This window comes from Triticum dicoccoides, chromosome 7A, assembly GCF_002162155.2.
Source record: "Triticum dicoccoides isolate Atlit2015 ecotype Zavitan chromosome 7A, WEW_v2.0, whole genome shotgun sequence".
NCBI classification, from domain to species: domain Eukaryota; kingdom Viridiplantae; phylum Streptophyta; class Magnoliopsida; order Poales; family Poaceae; genus Triticum; species Triticum dicoccoides.
Genome location: NC_041392.1, coordinates 676,720,073 through 676,743,920, shown reverse-complemented (window position 1 = coordinate 676,743,920; position 23,848 = coordinate 676,720,073). Strand labels below are relative to the sequence as shown.

General features: G+C 45.0%; 1 protein-coding gene across 1 annotated transcript; it reads left to right on the top strand.

The window, feature by feature from the left end:
* Positions 1-11,067: 11,067 nt before the first annotated feature.
* Positions 11,068-12,766, top strand: LOC119331450 (BTB/POZ and MATH domain-containing protein 2-like). The gene has a single exon (XM_037604611.1). It carries the CDS (start codon positions 11,498-11,500, stop codon positions 12,599-12,601), a length of 1,104 nt encoding a protein of 367 aa, XP_037460508.1. The 5' UTR covers positions 11,068-11,497; the 3' UTR covers positions 12,602-12,766.
* Positions 12,767-23,848: the final 11,082 nt, after the last annotated feature.

The following is a 23,848-nucleotide window of genomic DNA, read 5'->3' as shown; positions in this document are numbered from 1 at the left end:
GCTGACATTTTCGTTTTTGAGTCAGCTTCTTTCCCTTCTTGTTCGTCGAAGAATAATTGAGCCCCTCATTGTGACTTTGCCTTTTCCATGGAGTACGATTTTTCTTAGGTAATGTAGTATTGATTCTTCTTTTGACGTATACTTCATCATCATCGTCATCTTCCCTCATTGGGTTGCCGTACTGATCATAGTCTTCCTCGTTGGCGACTCCATCCATTCCAATGATGTTCCTTTTGCCTCTCCTCATGATAACACGACTGGGATTGCATGGGTCGGTTATGAAGAAGCATTGTGTCACGTGCTTAGCGTGTACCCATGGCTCGTTTTTTGTGATAGCGTTCACGGTAGCGCTCTTGGCGTCGGGTATAGTCATGGTAGTGAAAATCTTGTTTTCTCTTTCGACATTCTTAGCCCATCTGACATGAAACATCGTCGTGTTGTGCAGTCCAGAGTAGTCAAGCTCCCAGATCTCCTTGACCCTTCCATAAAATCGTTCAGTTGCGCCGTTGTCGCTGCCGGTCATGCATTCCATCGTCACCCCTGAGTTCTGATCATCACTCTCCATATCTTTGACCTCCGTGTAGAACGTGTATCCGTTGATATCATATGCTTGATAGGTTACGAGGTTGGGCAAGGGGCCATGTGCTAAGGCGTATATGAGCAATCCATCCTTAGAGCCCTCCTCCGGGGGATTAGCAATAATATGCTCTTTGAACCAATGCAGGAAAGTGGAGTTGTGCTCTCTAGTAACTTCCGCGTCTGTCTTGCATACCCCCCGGTCATGATACTTCTTTGCGATAATTTCTTTATGCAGTGCCACGAAAGGATCTACCTCGTCTAGATGTTGTAGCACTACCAAGTTTGCTCTGTCAAAGTCGTTGCGTCGATCTGAGTATGCTACGTGCAATTCCCTGCGATCGTTGCAGTGACCTTCTCCTTCGAGCCTCCCATCGTGCTTGTTAACGGGCAAACCAATACTAACACCAGGCGGCTGGTCTGCGCCATATAGAAAATTCTCACAGAAAGAGATGCACTCTTGTGTCAAATAGCCCTGAACGATGCTTCCATCCGGACGAGACATGTTACGAATGAATCCTTTGATGATCCCATTCATCCTCTCAAATGGCATCGTGTTATGCAGGAATGACGGCCCCAGATCTATTATGTCATCCACAATATGGACACACAGATGCACCATGATGTCAAAGAACGCGGGCGGGAAGTACATCTCAAGCTCATTCAGTATCACAACGGTCTCTTCATGTAGCCTTCGAAGCTGCTTCACACAGATCGACTTTCGAGAGATGACGTCGAAACAGTTGCAGAGACCAATAAGCGTGTCATGGACGTGCTTGTCCATTATCCCTCTAAGGGCAACAGGTAGTATCTCCGTCATCATCACATGACAGTCATGGGACTTCATCCCGCTGAACCTTTTCTTGTCCGTGTCTGGATATCTGCTTATCTTGGCACAGTAACCGGAACTAACTTTGACTCCGGTAAGGCACTTAAAGAATTGATGGATCTCAGCCTGACTTAAGGTGAAGCAAGAAGGGGGGCAATAATCCTCTTTCTTTATTTTCTTGCCCTTCTTCTCCCGTGCCTCTGTCTCTGTCTCTGTCTTGTCTGACATTTTACGGGGCGGCATGTGCAGATCTTCCCTGATTTTCGAATCTTGCAAGTCTTTTCTTGCCTTCGGCCCATCCTTGGTCTTATTCGGCATGTTCATCAGTGTTGCGAGCAAGCTCTCAAGGACATTCTTACAGATATGCATTTGATCAAGGCAATGAGCTGTATCGAGTTTGTGCCAGTACTCCAAGTCCCAGAACACAGACCTCGTCTTCCATACCTTCAGCAGCGGCTCCGGCGCCTTTCTCATCGTCTTTCCCGACGCGGGGCACTCCTTCCAGTTTTTCAACAGCTCATCGATTTCGGCACCACTCTGCTTACGTGGAGGTCCTCGATGCTCAGCATGACCATTGAATAGATCTCCACGGTTCGTCCTGTTCGAGCCATCTTCGGTGCCCCATGTACACGATTTTCCCAGACCTGCCATCTTTCCTTGACGTTAGCTGTTGAGACGTCGTATCATCCATGCACCGCGTGCATCCGCAATATCCATGGCACACGTGGCCTGCCACATATCCGTAACTGAGATAGTCCTGCACTGTCATGATCAGCGCGGCTCTCATGTTGAAATACTCGCCTTTGATGGCGTCCCATGTCTTGGCTGGTGTTTTCCATAATGTGTCTAACTCCTCTTGAAGTAGCCCCAGATACAAATTAATATTATTTCCTGGTTGTTTCGTCCCTTGAATAAGCATGCTCATGTGAATGTACTTCGATTTCATGCACAACCAGGGGGGAGGTTGTACATCCATACAAACACGGGCCATGTGCTATGGTTGGTGTTCTGATTGCCAAATGGATTCATGCCATCGGTACACGCGCCGAGCATGATGTTCCTTGCATCACATCCAAAATACCGATAGAAGCTGTTCAACGCTGTCCACTGGCTTCCATCCTTGACGTGTCTCAGCTTCGGATCATCTCCATCGTCGGGCTTCTTCCTCTCCGCGTGCCAGCGCATTAGCTTTGCTTCCTTGGGATCTACAAAATACGTCTGGAGACGGGGAGTGATTGGTAAGAACCATACCACTTTCTGGGGACATTTCTTCCCAGCCTTCTTGTATCGAGAAGCATTGCACACCGGACAGTTTGTTTTTTCCGCGTGCTCCTTCCAACAAATTATGCAATCGTTGATGCATCCATGGTATCTAACGTGTGCCAGATCAAGAGGGCACACGATCTTCTTGGCCTCATCAACACTACTAGGACATAGATTACCCGCGGGAAGAACATCCTTTAGGTACTTGAGATGCTCATCGAGGCTAGTGTCGGTCCATTTGTTTTTAGCCTTCGTCTTCAGGAGTTGGAGCGCGAAACTCAAGTGGGTCACCTCAGGATTGCAACCATCATACAATGGAGTGTTCGAGTCTACCACCAGTTGCTCCAGCTTAGCCTCCTCTCTAGAAGCAGCTCTCTCAGTACTCGTCTCCTTGCGAAGCAATGCTTGAACATGAGGGTCCCGCACGACGGAACTTAGTACCGACGAACTCTGCTGCGTGGAGTCCATGTCGTTCTCTCTGCCGCCATGTCTGGCCCCTTCTCCGCCGCCATGTCCGGCCTCTTCCCCGCCGCCATTATCGATCATCTCTTCATCTTGCCCCGTGTCATCATTGCCTGCCCCATCGGCATCCTCAACATCGTCATCCTCATCTTCAATTATCCACCGAGTATAGCCATCCATGACACCAGTCATGAGCAGGTGCGCTTCGACACGACCATCATCATGGGGGTCGAGCCAAACTATTCCTTTGCGTTTTCGACACGGACATAAAACCTCTGTCAGGTTATTTTCCTTCATGTCCTGCACCGCCGACCGCAACCACCTGTCCACCATTGTTCCACTGACCATCGTCAACTCTGCACGGTAATAATAAACAAATTGATTATAAAAATGCGTGCATTCATCAATGTCATACAAAAATTCGGCATGACCTTTCTTAAAAATAGGACATATATAGATCTAGAGTTTGCCCGAAATTAGCCGAAACGGAAATAAATCGACATTTCGGCAAAACATAGGCAACTCAAAAGCACAATTTGGCGTCAACTCATGCCACACACAAAATTTCCATAAACATATCACACACACATAAACATATTTCCATTTTGCAAAAGCATGAAATTTTAATCACCTCTATCTCGAGATCGAGCACACAGTGGAGATGATGTTGTAGGGAGATCAAAAGTGCACGAAGCTCTTCTTGACAAAGATAGATCTAGCTAGGGGCAAATAGGTCACTTAACTAAATGCTACATATACCTAGCTACCTAATTTGGGAGGAGACAACTTCAACTAGGGGAGGGGGAAGGAAAAAGAGAAAGGAGATGCATTAATGGAGGTGGTGTAGTTATAGCTAGAAGTAATGAAGAGAGAGGAAGGTAGGTAGAAGAGGGAGAGTAATGGGGGGATAAGTATTGAGGAAGAAGAAGAGTGAGAGAGGTAGGATGTGGGAGGTAGGGGAAAGGGAGGACAGGAGATGGGGAGGGGGAGGTGGAAAAAGGTGGTGGGTGCTGCGTCTTAGCAGTAGCGCGGGAGCAAAAGTGCGCTGCTGCTAAGAGCGTAGCAGCAGCGCGCTTTCCTATCACGCGCTACTGCTAAACGGGCCAACCGTGTGGACAATTTCAAAATTAGCAGCAGCAACGTGACTAAAAAGAGCGCTACTACTATGGCATTAGCAGCAGCGCGCTTCCTGATGCCGCGCTACTGGTAAACTTAGGTCGTTGTGTACTGTCGGTGGATTTTTGTAGCAGCGCGGTTTAAACATCACGCGCTACTGCTAAATTTGCACCAGTAGCGCGCTTTCCGTAACCGCGCTGCTACTAATTAGCAGCATCGCCTCTTTTTATGCCACGCTGCTGCTAAGATTCTGTGTATAAGGTTTTCCCTAGTAGTGATTGTTGAAGTGGGAGAGCTCCTAGAACTTTGTTCATGCTCACTGAAACTCTGTGAATCTTGATTACAAAAAATTTTCAACAAAAATAATTATCCCCTTGTACAATTCCATTGTATTATAAAAATAGTGTGCCAAGGTTTGCCTTTAGGATGTTTACATTTGCTTGATGGTTTGTACGGTGGAGGACAGAAACTATGGCTGTAGTGCAAGATTTTACATTCTTAGTTGGAACGTCAAATGGTTCTGATTCTTATTTCACTGTCTTCCTATACAAATTGTTTATTTTTCCTAATTTTGGTAGAATTTTTCCAGTATCAGAAGTATGGTGAATGTTCAGATTGTTACAGACTGTTCTGTTTTAGACAGATTCTGTTTTTGATGCATAGTTTGCTTGTTTTGATGAAACTATCAATTAATATTAATGGATTAATCCATGAAAAAAGTTATGTTACAGTAGGCAAAATGCAAAAACAAAATATGAATTGGTTTGCAACAGTACTTAGAGTAGTGATTTACTTTATTATACTAACGGATCTTACTGAGTTTTCTGTTGAAGTTTTGTGTGGATGAAGTGTTCGATGATCGAGAAGGTTTCGATGTGAGAAGAAGGAAGAGAGGCAAGAGCTCAAGCTTGGGTATGCCCGAGGCACCCCAAGTAAATATTCAAGGAGACTCAAGCGTCTAAGCTTGGGGATGCCCCGGAAGGCATCCCCTCTTTCTTCAACAAATATCGGTATGTTTTCGGATTCGTTTCGTTCATGCGATATGTGCAAATCTTGGAGCATCTTTTGCATTTAGTTTTCATTTTTATTTTATGCACCATGCTGGTATGAGATAGTCCTTGTTTGATTTATAGAATGCTCTTTGCACTTCACTTATATCCTTTGAGTATGGCTTTATAGAATGCTTCATGTGATTCACTTATATCATTTGAAGTTTGGATTGCCTGTTTCTCTTTACATAGACAACTGCCATTTGTAGAATGCTCTTTTGCTTCACTTATATTTGTTAGAGCACGGGCATATCTTTTTTTTAGAAAGAATTAAACTCTCTTGCTTCACTTATATCTATTTAGAGAGATGACAGGAATTGGTCATTCACATGGTTAGTCATAAAATCCTACATAAAACTTGTAGATCACTGAATATGATATGTTTGATTCCTTGCAATAGTTTTGCGAGATAAAGATGGTGATATTAGAGTCATGCTAGTGGGTAGTTGTGGATAGTAGAAATACTTGTGCTGAGGTTTGTGATTCCCGTAGCATGCACGTATGGTGAACCGTTATGTGATGAAGTTGGAGCATGATTTATTTATTGATTGTCTTCCTTATGAGTGGCGGTCGGGGATGAGCGATGGTCTTTTCCTACCAATCTGTCCCCCTAGGAGCATGCGCGTAGTACTTTGTTTCGATGACTAATAGACTTTTGAAATAAGTATGTGAGTTCTTTATGACTAATGTTGAGTCCATGGATTATACGCACTCTCACCCTTCCACCATTGCTAGCCTCTCTAGTACCGCGCAACTTTCGCCGGTACCATAAACCCACCATATACCTCCCTCAAAACAGCCACTATACCCAGCTATCATGGTATTTCCATAGCCATTCCGAGATATATTGCCATGCAACTTCCATCATCATATACATGCCTTGAGCATCATTGTCATATTGCTTTGCATGATCATAAGATAGCTAGCATGATGTTTTCATGGCTTGTCCGTTTTTTGATGTCATTGCTACGCTGAATCATTGCACATCCCGGTACACCGCCGGAGGCATCCATTATAGAGTCATATCTTTGTCCTAGTATCGAGTTGTAATATTGAGTTGTAAGTAAATAAAAGTGTGATGATCATCATTATTAGAGCATTGCCCCAGTGAGGAAAGGATGATGGAGACTATGATTCCCCCACAAGTCGGGATGAGACTCCGGACGAATAAAAAAAGAGAAGGCCCAAAAAAATATTAAAAAAAAGAGAAGGGGCATTGTTACTATCCTTTTACCACACTTGTGCTTCAAAATAGCACCATGTTCTTCATATAGAGAGTCTCTTGAGTTATCATTTTCATATACTAGTGGAAATTTTCATTATAGAACTTGGCTTGTATATTCCAATGATGGGCTTCCTCAAACGCCCGAGGTCTTCATGAGCAAGCAAGTTGGATGCACACCCACTTAGTTTCAGTTTGAGCTTTCATACACTTATAGCTCTTAGTGCATCCGTTGCATGGCAATCCATACTCACTCACGTTGATATCTATTGATGGGCATCTCCATAGCCCGTTGATACGCCTAGTTGATGTGAGACTATCTTCTCCTTATTGTCTTCTCCACAACCACCATTCTATTCCACCTATAGTGCTATGTCCATGGCTCACGCTCATGTATTGCGTGAAAGTTGAAAAGGTTTGAGAACGTAAAAGTATGAAACAATTGCTTGGCTTGTCATCGGGGTTGTGCATGATGTGAATATTTTGTGTGGTGAAGATGGAGCATAGCCAGACTATATGATTTTGTAGGGATAGCTTTCTTTGGCCATGTTATTTTGAAAAGAAATGATTGCTTTATTAGTAGGCTTGAAGTATTATTGTTTTTATGCCAAATGATAGACTATTGCTTTGAATCACTCGTATCTTAATATTCATGCCATGATTAGACATATGATCAAGATTATGCTAGGTAGCATTTCACATCAAAAATTATCTTTTTTATCATTTACCTACTTGAGGACGAGTAGGAATTAAACTTGGGGATGCTGATATGTCTCTATCGTATCTATAATTTTTGATTGTTCCATGCCAATATTCTACAATTTCCATATACTTTTTGGCAACTTTTTATAATATTTTTGGGACTAACATATTGATCCAGTGCCCAGTGACAGTTCTTGTCTGTTGCATGTTTTTGGTTTCGCATAATATCCATATCAAACGGAATCCAAACAGGATAAAAACGGACAGAGAATTATTTTTGAATATTTGTGATTTTTTGGAGGAAAATCAACACGAGACGGTGCCTGAGGTGGCCACGAGGGTGGGGCCCACGACCACTACAGGCAGGCGCGCCCCCACCCTCGTGGGCTCCTCGTAAGGCGGTTGATGCTCTACTTTGGCCGCAAGAAAGCTATTTTTTGGAAAAAGATCTGGGTGAAGGTTTCAACCCAATCAGAGTTACGGATCTCCGGATATAAAAGAAACGGTGAAAGGGCAGCAGAACGGAACACAGAAACAGAGAGAGACAGAGAGACAGATCCAATCTCGGAGGGGCTCTCACCCCTCCCATGCCATGGAGGCCATGGACCAGAGGGGAAACCCTTATCCCATCTAGGGAGGAGGCCAAGGAAGAAGAAGACGAAGGGGCCCCCTCTCCCCTTCTCTTCCGGTGACGCCGGAACGCTGCCGTGGCCATCATCATCATCACCGCGATCTTCACCAACATCTCCATCACCTTCCCCCTCTATCTACAGCGGTCCACTCTCCCGCAACCCGATGTACCCTCTACTTGAACATGGTGCTTTATGCTTCATATTATTATCCAATGATGTGTTGCCATCCTATGATGTCTGAGTAGATTTTCGTTGTCCTATCGGTGGTTGATGAATTGCTATGATTGATTTAATTTGCTGATAGGACTATGTATTGGAGGGTTACATATGAGCGCGCACGTGGATCACACCATAGGGTTAGTTGTATGTTGATAGGACAATGTATTGGAGGGCAAGAGTGATAGAAGCTTCAACCTAGCATAGAAATTGGTGCATACAGGATTGAAGGGGGACCAATATATCTTAATGCTATGGTTGAGTTTTACCTTAATGAACATTAGTAGTTGCGGATGCTTGCTAATAGTTCCAATCATAAGTGCATAGAATTCCAAGTCAGGGATGACATGCTAGCAGTCGCCTCTCCCACATAATACTTGCTATTGGTCTAGTAAAGTAGTCAATTGCTTAGGGGCAATTTCGCAACTCCTACCACCACTTTTCCACACTCTCTATATTTACTTTATTGCTTCTTTACTTACAACAACCCCTACTTTTTATTTACGTAATCTTTATTATCTTGCAAACCTATCCAACAACACCTACAAAGTACTTCTAGTTTCATACTTGTTCTAGGTAAAGCGAACATCAAGCGTTCATAGAGTTGTATCGGTGGTCGATAGAACTTGAGGGAATATTTGTTCTGCCTTTAGCTCCTCGTTGGGTTCGACACTCTTACTTATCGAAAACTGTTGCGATCCCCTATACTTGTGGGTTATCAAGGGCCCAGAGATACCTCTCCGACAATCGGAGTGACAAATCCTAATCTTGATCTATGCCAACTCAACATGTACCATCGGAGACACCTATAGAGCACCTTTATAATCACCCAGTTACGTTGTGATGTTTGGTAGCACACAAAGTGTTCCTCCGGTATTCGGGAGTTGCATAATCTCATAGTCATAAGAACATGTATAAGTCATGAAGAAAGCAATAGCAGTAAACAAAAATGATCAAGTGCTAAGCTAACGGAATGGGTCAAGTCAATCACATCATTCTCCTAATGATGTGATCCCATTGATCAAATGATAACTCATGTCTATGGTTAGGAAACTTAACCATCTTTGATCAATGAGCTAGTCAAGTAGAGGCATACCAGTGACACTATGTTTGTCTATGTATTTACACATGTATTATGTTTCTGGTTAATACAATTCTAGCATGAATAATAAACATTTATCATGAAATAAGGAAATAAATAATAACTTTATTATTCCCTCTAGGGCATATTTCCTTCAGTACCCACTGGATACCCATTCGGTACAGGATACCCCATGGTTAATGAAGTGGGTGGGTATAGAAAATTCCTGTGGGTGTGGGTTTGGGCAGAAGGAGGTTGTATCCGTCCATACCCCACTCATTGCAATCCCTAGGGAAAATGCCTCTCCTTTCACTTGGTGTGGCTGGGTGGTGTCCCTGGTGGTGGTGGGTGTGTACCCCTTTCTGGGCTAGGAAAAGGAGTGTTTTTATAACAAAAAAAAATTCAACTTCTCAAATTTTCAACGTCTCAAATTGAAGGAGTTTGTTTCAATTTTTTTGAAGGAGTTAAACATTTTAGTTCCTTGTTCTTTTTTTACCAAATTTAACTCTCCAAATCAGAATTTCAACATTTGGAATTTGTTTCTTCAGAAATTTAAACAATTTACTCTTTCCAACAAAACTTAAAACATAGAGTATATAATTAATGTAACATTGCTACATCGAAATGTGGTAGCCTTGGCCCTTGCACATGGCGGACTGCCCCCTCGGTGGCTGTGGCGCCGGCGTTTTGGCATGGGTAGCCGGCTCCGATGGCATGCCCTCTCATCCGCGCCAAGGTGTTGCTGGTCGAGCACGAAATTGGGACTGCTAGGTGGTGGTGAGGGGCGCGCCTATGTCTCACGTTCAGCGAGTTGAGCTTCCAACTCGCTGAAGCGCGAGCATATGGGCCAGCCCAGTGTGCGGGAGGACACTGCCTTGTTTTGTTTTTGTTTTTTTTCACGTTTTTATTTGGTTTTTTTATTCCATGTTTTACTTTTGTTCGCACTTTCAAATATTCAAAACATATATTATCACAAAATATACTTTACATAATGTTTTAGAACATATTAATCATGAATTTAAAAATGTTAAATGTGTATAGAAAAAAATGTTGATCACATATTTTAAAAATGATGAAATCAAAAAACTGGAGAAATGTTTAAGAAATATATACAAAAGGATAACCAAGCATTGGAAAAAAAAGTAACCAAACATTTGAAAAATGTTAAATGTGTATAGAAAAAATGTTGGCCATGCATTAAAAATAATTATTTTTTATCATTGTATATAAAAATCTTAATCAAGCATTTGAAAAAATGTTGAACAAGTATTTAAAAATATTGATCAAGCATTTGGAAACTATTAAATGTGTATAGAAAACATAATGACCATGCATTCAAAATAATGTTAATCTTGCATTCAAAAAATGTTGATAAAGCATTTAAAGAATATTAAATTTGCATAGAAAATAATGTTGACCATGTATAAGAAAAATGTTAATCAAGCATTTGAAAAAGTTTCAAGCGTGTACAGGAAAAATATTGTCCATGTATTCAAAAAATGTTAATCCTGTATTTAAAATATATTAAACAAGTATTTAAAATGATAAATATGTGTAAAAAAATATTTACTACTCCCTCTGTCCCATAATATAAGAACGTTTTTGACACTAGTGTAGTGTTAAAAACGTTCTTATATTATGGGACAGAGGGAGAGTATGTATTTAAAAAATTAAATTTGTATCTTAAATTTTTTTTCCCTTTCAAAACAAAAATAAAACAGATCTCAAATTTGATGAATGACGCGCTATGCTTTTTATCAGTCTCATATTTGGAATGGGTATTGAGAGGCGCCCGTCTGTAGATGCTCATGTTTCCGCTCGAGTCTCCTGCCGTCAACGCCGGTCGCCGCCGCAGCCAAGTGTTCATCTTGCCGGACGGCGGGTGAGCACACTTCTCCCACCGCGCTGGCCTCCGCACCTCCCCCACCGAAACCACCCCGCGCCCCCTATCCTTGCGGCGGCGCCGTCATCCTCTGCCCCCTCTATCGCCACCGCTCTCCGCTAGACACGGCTGGCCAGGATCGTTGGCACCCGAATCCTGCTGCCGCAGCACCGATCTGTCCGGATCCGCTTGCCGGATGCTGGGAGGCTAGCGGTTGCCCTCGCCGCCTCCTCCGCCGGCCGGCGCCAGGTACTCGCAAGCAAGGCCGCGCCCAGAAAGCAGGTCCCGAGCGGGCCCTTCATCTCCGGCAGCACGGTCAGCCCCACTATGCCTCGTGCTCGCTCTCAGCCGCGCTCTGAATCTTGTAACCCTGCCTGTCTCACCTGCACTAATCCACAACTGTTCCCACGCACAAACCTTTTATCTGAACCGAAACATTCCCCTGTGTTCCCTATCCAGTCTTCACAATGGAAACCGCCAGCAAAAGCGTCACCAATGTCGTGCCCTCCATGAAGCTGCTCAAGGTGGACGGCTACTGTACCACCAAGACCATGGGCAACGAGGACTGCATCAAGTCCACCTACATCATTGGTGGGTATGAGTGGGAGATCTGCATCTACCCCGCCATGATGCCGCGCGCACGCGACGGCACCCCGTGGGTGGCGGTGAAGCTCGTGTTCCTCAGCGAGACCTGCCCGTCCATCGTGAGGGCGAACCTGAGCTGTCGTCTGGTTGATCCGAGAAGCGTGCTTCGACCGTCTGAAGAAAAGAGTGTGTCATGTATATTCAACCGTTCATGGGTATCACGTTGTCTGCAGATGTTCTTGCCTTTCGTCGGTGAAGATTGTTCGCTTCCAGTTCGTCTCATGTCGACGGGCACCCTGGCATCATCCGGTTATCTCAGGAATGATTCTTTTACCGTGCTATGCGTCGTCACCGTGCTGAAGGAGGATTTGCCAGCACGAGCAACAACAGTGCCAGGTAAAGAAGTGCCTGGATCATCACCTAGTCTGCAGAAGCACCTTGCTGAGCTCCTGCACACTGGGTTGGAAGCAGATGTCACATTTCTCGTGTCCGGCAAGTCCTTCGCTGCACACAAGGTCATCCTGGCTGCAAGGTCCCCTGTACTGATGGCCGAGTTCTTTGGCCACATGAAGGAGACGAGCTCTCAGTGCGTCGAGATCAAGGACATTGATGCGGTGGTATTCAAACCATTACTTTACTTCATCTACACCGACTCTGTACTGGAATTCGATGTTCAGCATGAGGCGGTCACGATGTTGGCTCAGCATTTACTTGCAGCTGCTGACAAGTATGGACTGGACAGGCTCAAGGAGATCTGTGAAGGTAAGCTCTCTGATGGCATCAGTATCGACACGGCAGCGACAACTCTGGCTTTAGCTGAGCAGCATAACTGCCCCAAACTCAAGGTGAAGTGCGTTGAATTCATAGTTAGTACTCCTGAGATTCTTCATGCTGTGTTGGCGACGGATGGATATAAGCATCTAGAGGCAAGCTGTCCTATGGTGTTGCCTGAGCTTCTTAAGTCTGCGCGGGGCAGAAAGAGTTGAAGGGTAACCATAATACTGCTAATGATGCAAGATTTTATCATGCCTGTAGTCTCTGTTTATGGTTGCCATGCATGTGTGGTCTAGTAAGAACCCTGTGTCTGTATTCACCTCAAATTGAAAAACTTATGCTCATCTACTTATGTTATGACCAACTTATTGCTTGCATTTCCTCTCCAATTCGATCTAATTTAATGCTAAATGGTCCAGAATTTAGTATCTCTCTTCTTCTGTGCTTGTCAATATTTGCACAGGCTGATACATATGTGTGCCCAGCTTGGTAAAAATATGCTATTTCAGTGTTGTTAATGGTAGGATTATTCAGAGTGTGTAGACATGATTTGCTCAGTTGCAGCCTGCAGCCACACAATTCTTGTGTTTGTTTTACCTTGTATCTTTTGAACACATTGTCACATCAACTTTCAGAACAGCGTGAGGAAACTAAGTACCATCTCATTGTCTTAGTTACAACGTGAGGGGCTTTCTGTGTTGGAGGCGAAGTGGCAACACCTGAACCAGCCTAGTGTTCTTGGTGCTGTCTTGGCGACAAGCTGTCCTTCGATGTTGGGTGACCTTCTCAAGTCTGCGCGTGTGTAGCGCCCCGAGACCGATGTGCCAGGTGTCCTTCAGTTATTCGCTGTTGTTGCCTTGTCATTGCTTGCGTGTCATGCATTGCATATCATGTCATCATGTGCATTTCATTTGCATACATGTTCGTCTCATGCATCCGAGCATTTTCCCCGTTGTCCGTTTTGCAATCCGGCGCTCCTATGTCACCCGGTGTCCCTTTCTACATCTTTTCGTGTGCGGGTGTTAAACGTTTTCGGATTGGACCGAGACTTGTCATGCGGCCTTGGTTTACTACCGGTAGACCGCCTGTCAAATTTCGTGCCATTTGGACTTCGTTTGATACTCCAACGGTTAACCGAGGGACCGAAAAGGCCTCGTGTATGTTGCAGCCCAACACCCTTCCAAAGTGTCCCAAAACCCACCTAAGACCTCTCCATCATCTCGGTCGTTCGATCACGATCGTGTGGCCGCAAACCGCACCTCATTTGGACTCTCCTAGCTCCCTCTACCTATATATATATGTGCAACCCTTCCAAATTCGCGGACGAAACCCTAGATCTCACTTCCTTCCGCGCCACCGGACATGTCCGTCCGCGCCAGACGCTTCCACCAGCCACCTCACCCCGGCCAATGGCGGGCCGCCACGTCAGCCGGCCGCCGCCCTCGCCCAACCGGACCGCACCACCTGTCCCTCCGGCGTCCTCCCAGCGCGTGGCCCGGCGGAGCCCATCATGGGCCCGCCCGGCCCTAACCGCCGCCGCCCCGTGCCTGTTCCTCCCCGCCGCCATGCCCGAGGCGCCGCCTCCGTGCCGGAGCGCCCTCCGCCGTGCGCCTCCCGCCGGCGACCGCCGCCGCCCGGCGCTTCCCTGCGTCGCCACCGGAAGCCGCGCCGCGCGCGACTTGCTCACCTCCCGACGCCATGGCGCCCGCGCCACTTCCAGCGCCCGCCGCCGCCCGGAGTGTCCGGCATCGCCCGAGCCTGCTGTCACCTGGGACGGATCCGGCAGCCCCTGAGCCGTCGGGATCCGGCCGGTCCCCGCCCCGCCGGTCACCTCCACTCGCCGGGCGCCACCGTCCCTGGCTCCCTCGATCTAGGAGGGATCGAGGAGGACAACGATGCAGCCGCGCTGACTACGCACGCGCCTCCGTGGGCTTCCCTGCGGCCCTTCTCCGCCGAGGCCCAAAACCCCTCCAGCGCCGGCCTGCCTCATCGCCGATTCGGCCCATCCCCGTCCGTTGACTTTTCCCAGATGTCGTTTTTTTACTAAGTCTCAGTTTCCAGTAATTTTATGCAATTTTTGACATGTCATAACTCCGCATCCGTAACTTCGATTTGTGCGGGTAGCATATGAAAATGTTCGTCTCGACGAGTACATCATTTCATTTCATTGCATCATTTTCATTTGAGCTCATCTTGATGCCCGAAATGCTGTTAGAAGAGGGCTATGTGAGTAATTTGTCAGATCTGTTTCATCAAATAGCTTTTTGTCATTTTTGCCATAATTAATGTGTGCATGATATGATCCTGAGCTCTACATGTGTTTTGTTATATGCCATGCCATATTTGTATAGGTGTTTGCCATGTATTTTTGTGATATTTGTGGTGACTAGCACAAGCTTGCAAAGTAGCGTAATCGGTAATGCTGATTTCAGGGACTTAGAATTTTACCAAGTCCTTGTCCTGATTTTGTTGTTATGCCATATGTTCATGTTGTTTCCTGGTGATTCGTGCCTCTTTTGAGGATGATTAGTAAGGATGTTTTGTTAACATTGTGGTGCTCTATCCATCCATGCCTTTTTTGCAATTATGGAGCAACCTAGCTTGAGTCAATCGAGCTCTACTTTTGCTATAAAATGTTCTTGGCAGATCGTTGACATGTTTAGCGATTTTGCCGAGGTTGTTACTTTTGATCCGTCCATGCTATGATGTTGTTCTTACCATGTCTAGCTTCTATGACATGTCTTCTTGATGGGTGTATGCTTAGATTTTCATGCCATACTTTGTACTGAGTGCATCGAGCTCGTAAACATGCCTACTCGTTAACTGTTTTGCTATACTCCAGTTTTTCACCAAGTCTGAATCTGTTTATGTTTTTGCCATGTTCACATGCTTGCAATTGTATTTTTTGATCCCTTTTGGCTCAACGTCACTAAGGGACTTTTGTTAAGTGCTTTGAGTAGCTTCATGCCATGCCTTGCTTTGCCATGTTATGTTCGTGTAGCATGTAGTTTTCATGCTCTAAAATATGCTTCCTGATGATAAATTCCTGACATGTTATTTCACTAAGTCTGAAACCTGTTATCATTTGTACTTTTGCCATGCTTGCTTGAACCTGTTAATGGATGATTTAGCCGTAGCTCAGTGTTCATCTTTTGTCAAGCATCTTAAGTGGATCCCTACCATGTATTTTGTTGCCATGTTTGAGTGCTGTAGCATATTTATCTTGTTGCATTTAGTTGGTCACTTGCTGATTATCGCAGACCGGTGCCATATTTGTTTTGCTTGCCATTTCCAAACCGTGCATCCGATTCCGGTGATCTTTATATCGATTTCAACCGAAATCACCTCACCTTTCCAGTGGCACTCTTGGATTCCCATGTTCAGGCCAGGTTCAATCATTCCTTGTCAAATCATGCATATGCACCGCATACCACATCCCTCATATCATACCATGTTCATGTGTTGGTTGTTTACTATGTTGTGTGCTTCTTTCCGGTGTTGCTCCTTCGGGTTGGTTCCGTTAACGTCGCGTTCGTGAGGACCCGTTCGTCTACGTCCGTTTGTCTTCTTCATGGACTCGTTCTTCTTCCTTGCGGGATTTCAGGCAAGGTGACCATACCCTCGAAATCACTTCTATCTTTGCTTGCTAGTTGCTCGCTCTTTTGCTATGCCTATGTTGCGATACCTACCACTTGCTTATCATGCCCCCATATTGTTAAGCCAAGCCTCTAACCCACCTTGTCCTAGTAAACCGTTGTTTGGCTATGTTACCGCTTTGCTCAGCCCCTCTTATAGCGTTGTTAGTTGCAGGTGAAGATTGAAGTTTGTTCCTTGTTGGAACATGGAGATGTTGTTCCTTGTTGGAACATGTTTACTTTTTGGGATATCACAATATCTCTTATTTAATTAATGCGTCTATATACTTGGTAAAGGGTGGAAGGCTCGGCCTTATGCCTGGTGTTGTTCCACTCTTGTCGCCCTAGTTTCCATCATATCGGTGTTATGTTCCCGGATTTTGCGTTTCTTACGCGGTTGGGTTATAATGGGAACCCCTTGACAGTTCGCCTTGAATAAAACTCCTCCAGCAATGCCCAACATTGGTTTTACCATTCGCCACCTAGACTTTTTATTTTCCCTTGGGAGTCGCGCTCTTGAGGGTCATCATTATTTTACCCCCCCGGGCTAGTGCTCCTCTGAGTGTTGGTCCAAACTAGAGCCCTGTGCAGCGCCCCCTCAAGGAAACTCGAGGTTTAGTTTTAGTTGTATGGAGAGCTCATCTGAGTGTGCCCTGAGAACGAGATATGTGCAGCTCCTATCGGGATTTGTCGGCACATTCGGGCGGTGTTGCTGGTCTTGTTTTACCTTTGTCGAAATGTCTTGTAACCGGGATTCCGAGTCTGATCGGGTCTTCCTGCTAGAAGGAATATCCTTCGTTGACCGTGAGAGTTTGTGATGGGCTAAGTTGGGACACCCCTGCAGGGATTTGAACTTTCGAAAGCCGTGCCCGCGGTTATGGGCAGATGGGAATTTATTAATGTACGGTTGTAGAAAACCTGAAGTTGATCTTAATTAAAATGCACCAACCGCGTGTGTAACCATGATGGTCTCTTCTCATCGGAGTCCGGGAAGTGAACACGGTGTTGGAGTTATGTTTGACGTAGGTTGTTCTAGGATCACTTCTTGATCATAGTTGTTCGACCGTGCCTTTGCCTTCTCTTCTCGCTCTCTTTTGCGAATATGTTAGCCACCATATATGCTAGTCGCTTGCTGCAGCTACACATCATACATTTTACCCTTCCTATAAGCTTAAATAGTCTTGATCACGAGGGTGTGAGATTGCTGAGTCCCCGTGACTCACAGATTACTTCCAAAACCAGTTTTCAGGTGCCGATGAAACCGTGCCGGTGACGCAACCGAGCTCAAGGAGGAGCTTGATGAAGATCTTGTCCTTTGTGTTGTTCCGTTTTCAGTTGATCAGTAGTGGAGCCCAGTTGGGGTCAATCGGGGATCTGTGTAGAATTTGGGGTAGTCTTCTTTTATTTTGGTTCCGTAGTCGGACCTTGATTGTACCTGGTTGATGTAATGCTTTATTCATGTAAATGTGTGAAGTGGCGATTGTAAGCCAACTATGTATCTCTTTCCCTTATGTATTACATGGGTTGTGTGAAGATTACCTCACTTGCGACATTGCTTTCAATGCAGTTATGCCTCTAAGCCGTGCTTCGACACGTGGGAGATATAGCCGCATCGAGGGAGTTATAAGTTGGTAATCAGAGCCTTCCCCGACCTTAGGAGCCCCCTGCCTGATCGAATAGCTGGCATTGTTGAGTCTAGAAAAATGTTTTGAGTCATTTAGGATTATATATATCGGAGAGTTAAGAATTCTTTTTACTCCTCAGCCCCTTCGTTGCTCTGGTGAGGCATCCTGACATAGAGTTTTGACTCTTCTCTTCTTAAATTTCACTAAAAAAATTTAGGATCACGCGGGTATCTTGGAATCGTTCCGATCAATTTGTGACGAGAACATTATTCTTGGTGCCTCCTGTCATTTAGGGGTTATGGCAGTTTCCCGGGGAGTTGAGCTCCGAGGTGTTGTCGTCACAATTTTATCGTTGCAGTTCTGGAATACCTGAGTTTAGTTTCGCCGACATTGAAAATCTTTTTTATGCAGTTGTTGGTGAGATAACCTCGACGCCACCCAGTACTGGGGCGGGAGTTCGGGAGTATTGCCATAACTCGTATAATGGATGCTTTTCGAAGGTTGAGGTAGACGATTTCCGAAGGTTTCTTGGTTATGCGTTGAAGGATGGATACAGCTGGATGTAGGATTTGCTAGTTTTGGGTGAGATATTATGCTTCCCCTGTATCCCCAACACCTGATTGCATAACCGGAAACTTTCGGGAGTTTATAAGTGGGAATTCAAGTAGCTCTTAGGATATCTTTCCGACAGATGTATGATATGAAATTGGGGTTCGACGTCTAGTGGTCCGCCTATCCACGGTTGGTTTTACAGTGGTCTCGTTGTGTCTTAAAGAGTCCTTGGCTTTGCCGAATCGGGGACGCTTCGTATGTCATGTGCACTGCCTTGTACATGATGGCGTTGTACGATCGAGCCCGTGTAGGCCCCACCACGAAAACTTCGGACGAAATCTCTATCATATCTTTGTTCCGGCTTATTTTGCAAGCCAATCCTTTGTTTTGTTTTGAGTTGTGGTATTCGAGTTGCTTCGAAGTCAAATGTTGATTCCATACCTTTTCCAAGCGGTCTTCTCATATTTCTATGTGAATACAAATCCTTCGTGATCGTCGATATTGTCATCTAAATTTCTTCTCTACCGGCGTGTTTCTCTTCAAGTGAATCCGATCACTTCAACATTCGCAAGATCAATTATCAGTTCTTCTCAACGGTGTTTGTTTCATCCGTCTCCAAGTTGCCTTTGTTTTTCCCACCCTCCCACCCTTGTTTCTTCAAGGACTCAGATTTCTTAATCAAGTATCGTTTTATTCATGTGAAGTCTCTCCATTCTTTTCCTTCATGTTCTTACCCGGTGATTCTCATGAAGATTCTGACGGAGCTTCAAGTTATCATTATTCGTTCTTTTCTTCTCCGGTGGTTTCAATTCAAGCTTTGTTGAGTATATCCTTTCCTCATTTCAATGTTTTTTTCCATGCCGGTGCACCTCATAATTTTTCACCACTCGCTATTCTATTGTTCCGAGTGCTCAAGATATCTCGAAGATTCATGTTTCCACTCTTAATCCATTCAAGCTATTTTGAGGATGTTATCTCATTCAAGCCATTTAATTCAACAGGTGCATTCTCCTTTTCAAGTAATCTTTTCAACAGTGTTTCTTTTGAGTGGGCCCTAACCCACAGGTCTTTTCCCAGGATCTTACCTGACTCTTCCAATTTTTACCGGAGCTATTCTCAAATCTTTTAAAGTTTGACGTAAGAATGAATTATCATCAGTCAAATGTCTTTCTCCAAGATCTTTCAAATTCTTTTCATCGTTGGCTCAACCTTTCTATTCTTCATTCCGGAGTGCCTCAACAATTTTTGTTGGTGTTTCTCGTCGTCATTCTCAGGTTTTGAAGACCGAAGAAGACTTTTCCTCCATATCTTTCCATTCTCTCGGAGATTTGTGATTCTAGTTTGAGCCTATCCTCTCAAAATTGTTTTCAATTGTGAGAAATCTTTTCATCCTTCCGAGCAATTCAATAGTGTTCTCAGTTTGTTATCCGGAGTCCATCAATTCAGGTTTATTCATTCTCAGCTGTCAATTATCATTTTCCAATCTTACCGGTGCTTCGTTCAAGTTTCTCTAATCAATTCATGATCTCTTCGTTCTCCCATATATAAATTATCTCAAGTATCTTCGTTCATTTCATAATTCTTCCCGGTGTTCCTTTATCTTCCCTTCGGTCATTTTAATTCTTACGATGGTTCGTGCAAGATTCCTCTTCTTTCGTTATCACATCAATTCATTCGTTGTTTCGATTCCACTGGTGTTTCGTTGAAGACCTTATCAAGTTGGCGCGATATCTATCTTAATCCTTTCTTCGAGAATAAGTAGTATGCCAAATCCGTTGTTTGTCATCAACTTAAATTGGTGAAGGATACGCATAATGTAATCCTTATTCTTGTTCATCCAAGTGATTAATTCCTTAGTTCGGAGGTTCATCAAAATTCTTGGTTTCTTTTGCTCATCTTCCTTTTCCGGAGTTCCAAGTTTCCACTTTATCTTGTCGCGAAGCTCCATTTAAATTATTACAAGGTGTCACCTTGGGTCTTCAACTTCTCTTTCCTTTCGTTTGATCATTCTTTACTGGAGTTCTTCATGGAGGCTCTACATGATGGTTCAGCAAGGAGCTAATTCATTCTCGAAGTGTTCATCGAGATTCTTTTCATAGGAGCTCAAACATTCTTCATCTTGCTATCCGGAGTGCAATTCTTTCCTCCATGTCATTGGAGGTGGTATTATGTCATTCTTGATAATTTGAGTTCATGTTTCATGATTCACAGGTTGTTAAGAATGAGATTTTAAATCCATCAACCTCTTCGTTGGATTTATCTTGGGTTATATTTCACCTAAAGCCTTCCCTAAGGATTGTTGCTATCTGTGGTGCTCATAAATGACCCAAGTTCTTCTTTTATCCTAGCGGTGAAATAAGTTTCTCGTCTCCTCGTTCATATCAATCTAATTCTTTTTCCCGTGAGTGGCAGGTGGTCACCTCATAATTTGAGATGTTTTCCATAAGCCCACAACAAGCATAATCTTTTCGTTGTTGGTTTTCCAACAACTCCGTTTAACTTTCTTGGAAGGGTGATCTTCAAGCTCTCTTGTGGCCGAAGTTGGCATTTTCTTCTCCATTCTCCTATTTCAATTATTTATCGTCTATTCTTTTGTTCCGGAGGCAGTATGTTGTGATTTCGTCAAGTATCTCCTCTTCTTACCAAGTTCTTATTCAATTCCTTTTCTTTTCAATCGGAGTGCTGCCCGAAGTTGTTCTCCCTTGTTCCTCTTTTCTAACGGAGTGTTTTCAGCTTTGTCATCTCCGTTGTATTCTTTTCTCGAATGGCTTAACCTTTTCAAGGTTCTTTGGTCTCACTCGTTTGTCAAAGAAGCAACTTAGTTTTACCTCTTCTATTCCTCTTCCATTGTCCATCCGGTGCCATTCTAGATCTCGGGACGAGATCCTCTCATAGTGGTGGAGTATTGTAGCGCCCCGAGACCGATGTGCCAGGTGTCCTCCAGTTATTCGCTGCTGTTGCCTTGTCATTGCTTGAGTGTCATGCATTGCATATCATGTCATCATGTGCATTTGATTTGCATACATGTTCGTCTCATGCATCCAAGCATTTTCCCCGTTGTCCGTTTTGCAATCCGGCGCTCCTATGTCACCCGGTGTCCCTTTCTACATCCTTTCATGTGCAGGTGTTAAACGTTTTCGGATTGGACCGAGACTTGCCATGCGGCCTTGGTTTACTACCGGTAGACCTCCTGTAAAGTTTCGTGCCATTTGGACTTCGTTTGATACTCCAACGATTAACCGAGGGACCGAAAAGGCCTCGTGTGTGTTGCAGCCCAACACCCTTCCAAAGTGGCCCAAAACCCACCTAAGACCTCTCCATCATCTCGGTCGTTCGATCATGATCGCGTGGCCGCAAACCGCACCTCATTTGGACTCTCCTAGCTCCCTCTACCTATATATATGTGCAACTCTTCCAAATTCACGGACGAAACCCTAGATCTCACTTCCCTCCGCGTCGCCGGACATGTCCGTCCGCACCGGACGCTTCCACCGGCCACCTCACCCCGGCCAATGGCGAGCCGCCACATCAGCCGGCCGCCGCCCTCGCCCAACCGGACCGCGCCACCTGTCCCTGCGGCGTCCTCCCAGCGTGCGGCCCGGCGGAGCCCATCGCGGGCCTGCCCGGCCCTAACCGCCGTCGCCTCGCGCCTGTTCCTCCCCGCCGCCATGCCCGAGGCGCCGCCTCCGCGCCGGAGCGCAACTCCGCCATGCACCTCCCGCCGGGGACCGCCGCCGCCCGGCGCTTCCCTGCATCGCCACCGGAACACTACTAGGGAAAAGGCTAGCAGCAGCGCGGGTTTTAGGTGTATCAGTAGCGCGGGTACCGGTGCTACTAATAAGGCGCTACAGCTAATAGTTAGTAGTAGCGTGGTAGGAACCCGCGCTACTAGCGTGTGCCACCCACGCTACTGCTATTACAGACTCATGCTACTACTAATGAAGTAGTAGTAGCTTGCCTACAATACCAGCGCTACTAGTATCCTAAATACTAGTAGGGCACTTTTTTCCCAATGCTACTAGTAGCAAATTAGGAATTAAAAAAATAAAAATAGATGCAGTATTCATGAATGGAGATCAGAGACACGTCCAATGCAAAATAAATTTCACAGAACCATGTTAACACTTGTAGTGTTCATGGATGCATCATTCAACATCTCAACTCGAAGAGATCACGAGGACACACACAACCATCATCAAAAGGTTGGTACCTTCCCTAGCGTTTCACCACCAACCTAACCAGACCACTTCTCTAGATGTATGTACAAAGCGTCGAGGTCCTCCACCTTGAGGAACTCTGGACGGTGGCGTCGTCCTCCACCTCGGTGACGTCCGGACGGTGGCGTCGAGGTCCTCCAACCCGGGGACCTCCTACGTCGCAATCACCTGGACGATAATCTGTATGACGCGGTCGCGGGGCTTCACGGTGAAGTCTGCCTCCGAGTAGTTGAAGAGCACGATTCCCATCGGGCCGCAGTAGTCCTCGTCGATCACCCGGCACCCAGTCGAGAAAGTGAAAACTTATTTATTAGCTCCTGTTTGCGCAGGGTTCACGGAAGGGTCTGACCACTTCCAAAGAAGATAATAAGATACAATAACTATGTCCAGGCTTGGCAGATTGAAAATAAATTAAAAGAGAAATGTATTCAAGATAATAACACACAACAATTAGATTGAAAACAAAGAAAGCACATGCGCACGCTGCCCTTGCCCCGGTCACTGGCTATATCCCAGTCTCGCACGTCCTCAGCTAGGATTTCATGGTTGTTGAACCTTTTTGCTCTGCAGGGAAGCATTATGGACAAGACCAAAGATAGTTTAAGAGACAGACCATAATCCTAGTTCACCGCAGGATATGATTTCAGCTTTAAATTACTGAAAATATCTTAATACAGCCAAACATGTGTTCACCTTTCTGATCTGCAGCAACTTCACCTGCATCATATTTGGTTACACCTTCTGCCTCAGCCACACCGTTGACAACATCATGACGCTGTCATTTGCAGGTGCAAGAAACCCATCAGATGAATCACAGTATCTACAGTATGAGCAGTGCAAAATAGAAACATCTCTTTTCCTAATTTACCAGTTAGCATCATGGTACATGTGAGAGTTGATTGCAACAGTCACAGGGATCAAAAAGAACAACAGAATAAAACAGTAAAGCATAAATCATATGGACACACAGAACTAAACGAGCAAGGCTGTTCATTCAGGTTCAGAGGCAATCAACAAGATTACTAGTGAGGCGTGGCCCTCTCGCATTTCCACCGATTAACACAACTGGCTAAGATGACGACGCGCACAGAGCAGCCTAGGCCCTCTCGCCACGGATGCGGCGTGCGAGCTGCAGAACAAAGTCTTGGTACTGTGCATTTCACTAAAGGTTAAACATTTTTTTACTGAAATCCCAGCTGCAGAACAAAGAAAGCACCTACTGCTGGTAGCAAAACCAATATGTTTATGAGGAATATATAGATGTTTCAAATCAAAAGATCAAGTAGAATAGATAAATTTAGTCAGGAATCTGTTGTAGCATGGCAAACCCCTTATTTCTAAATAACATGTATGCTACTCTGTAGAGCTAGTTCACTGGGATTATTACTATGGTTTGTATGCTGGTTCACTTTCCATGAATTTCCCTCTAA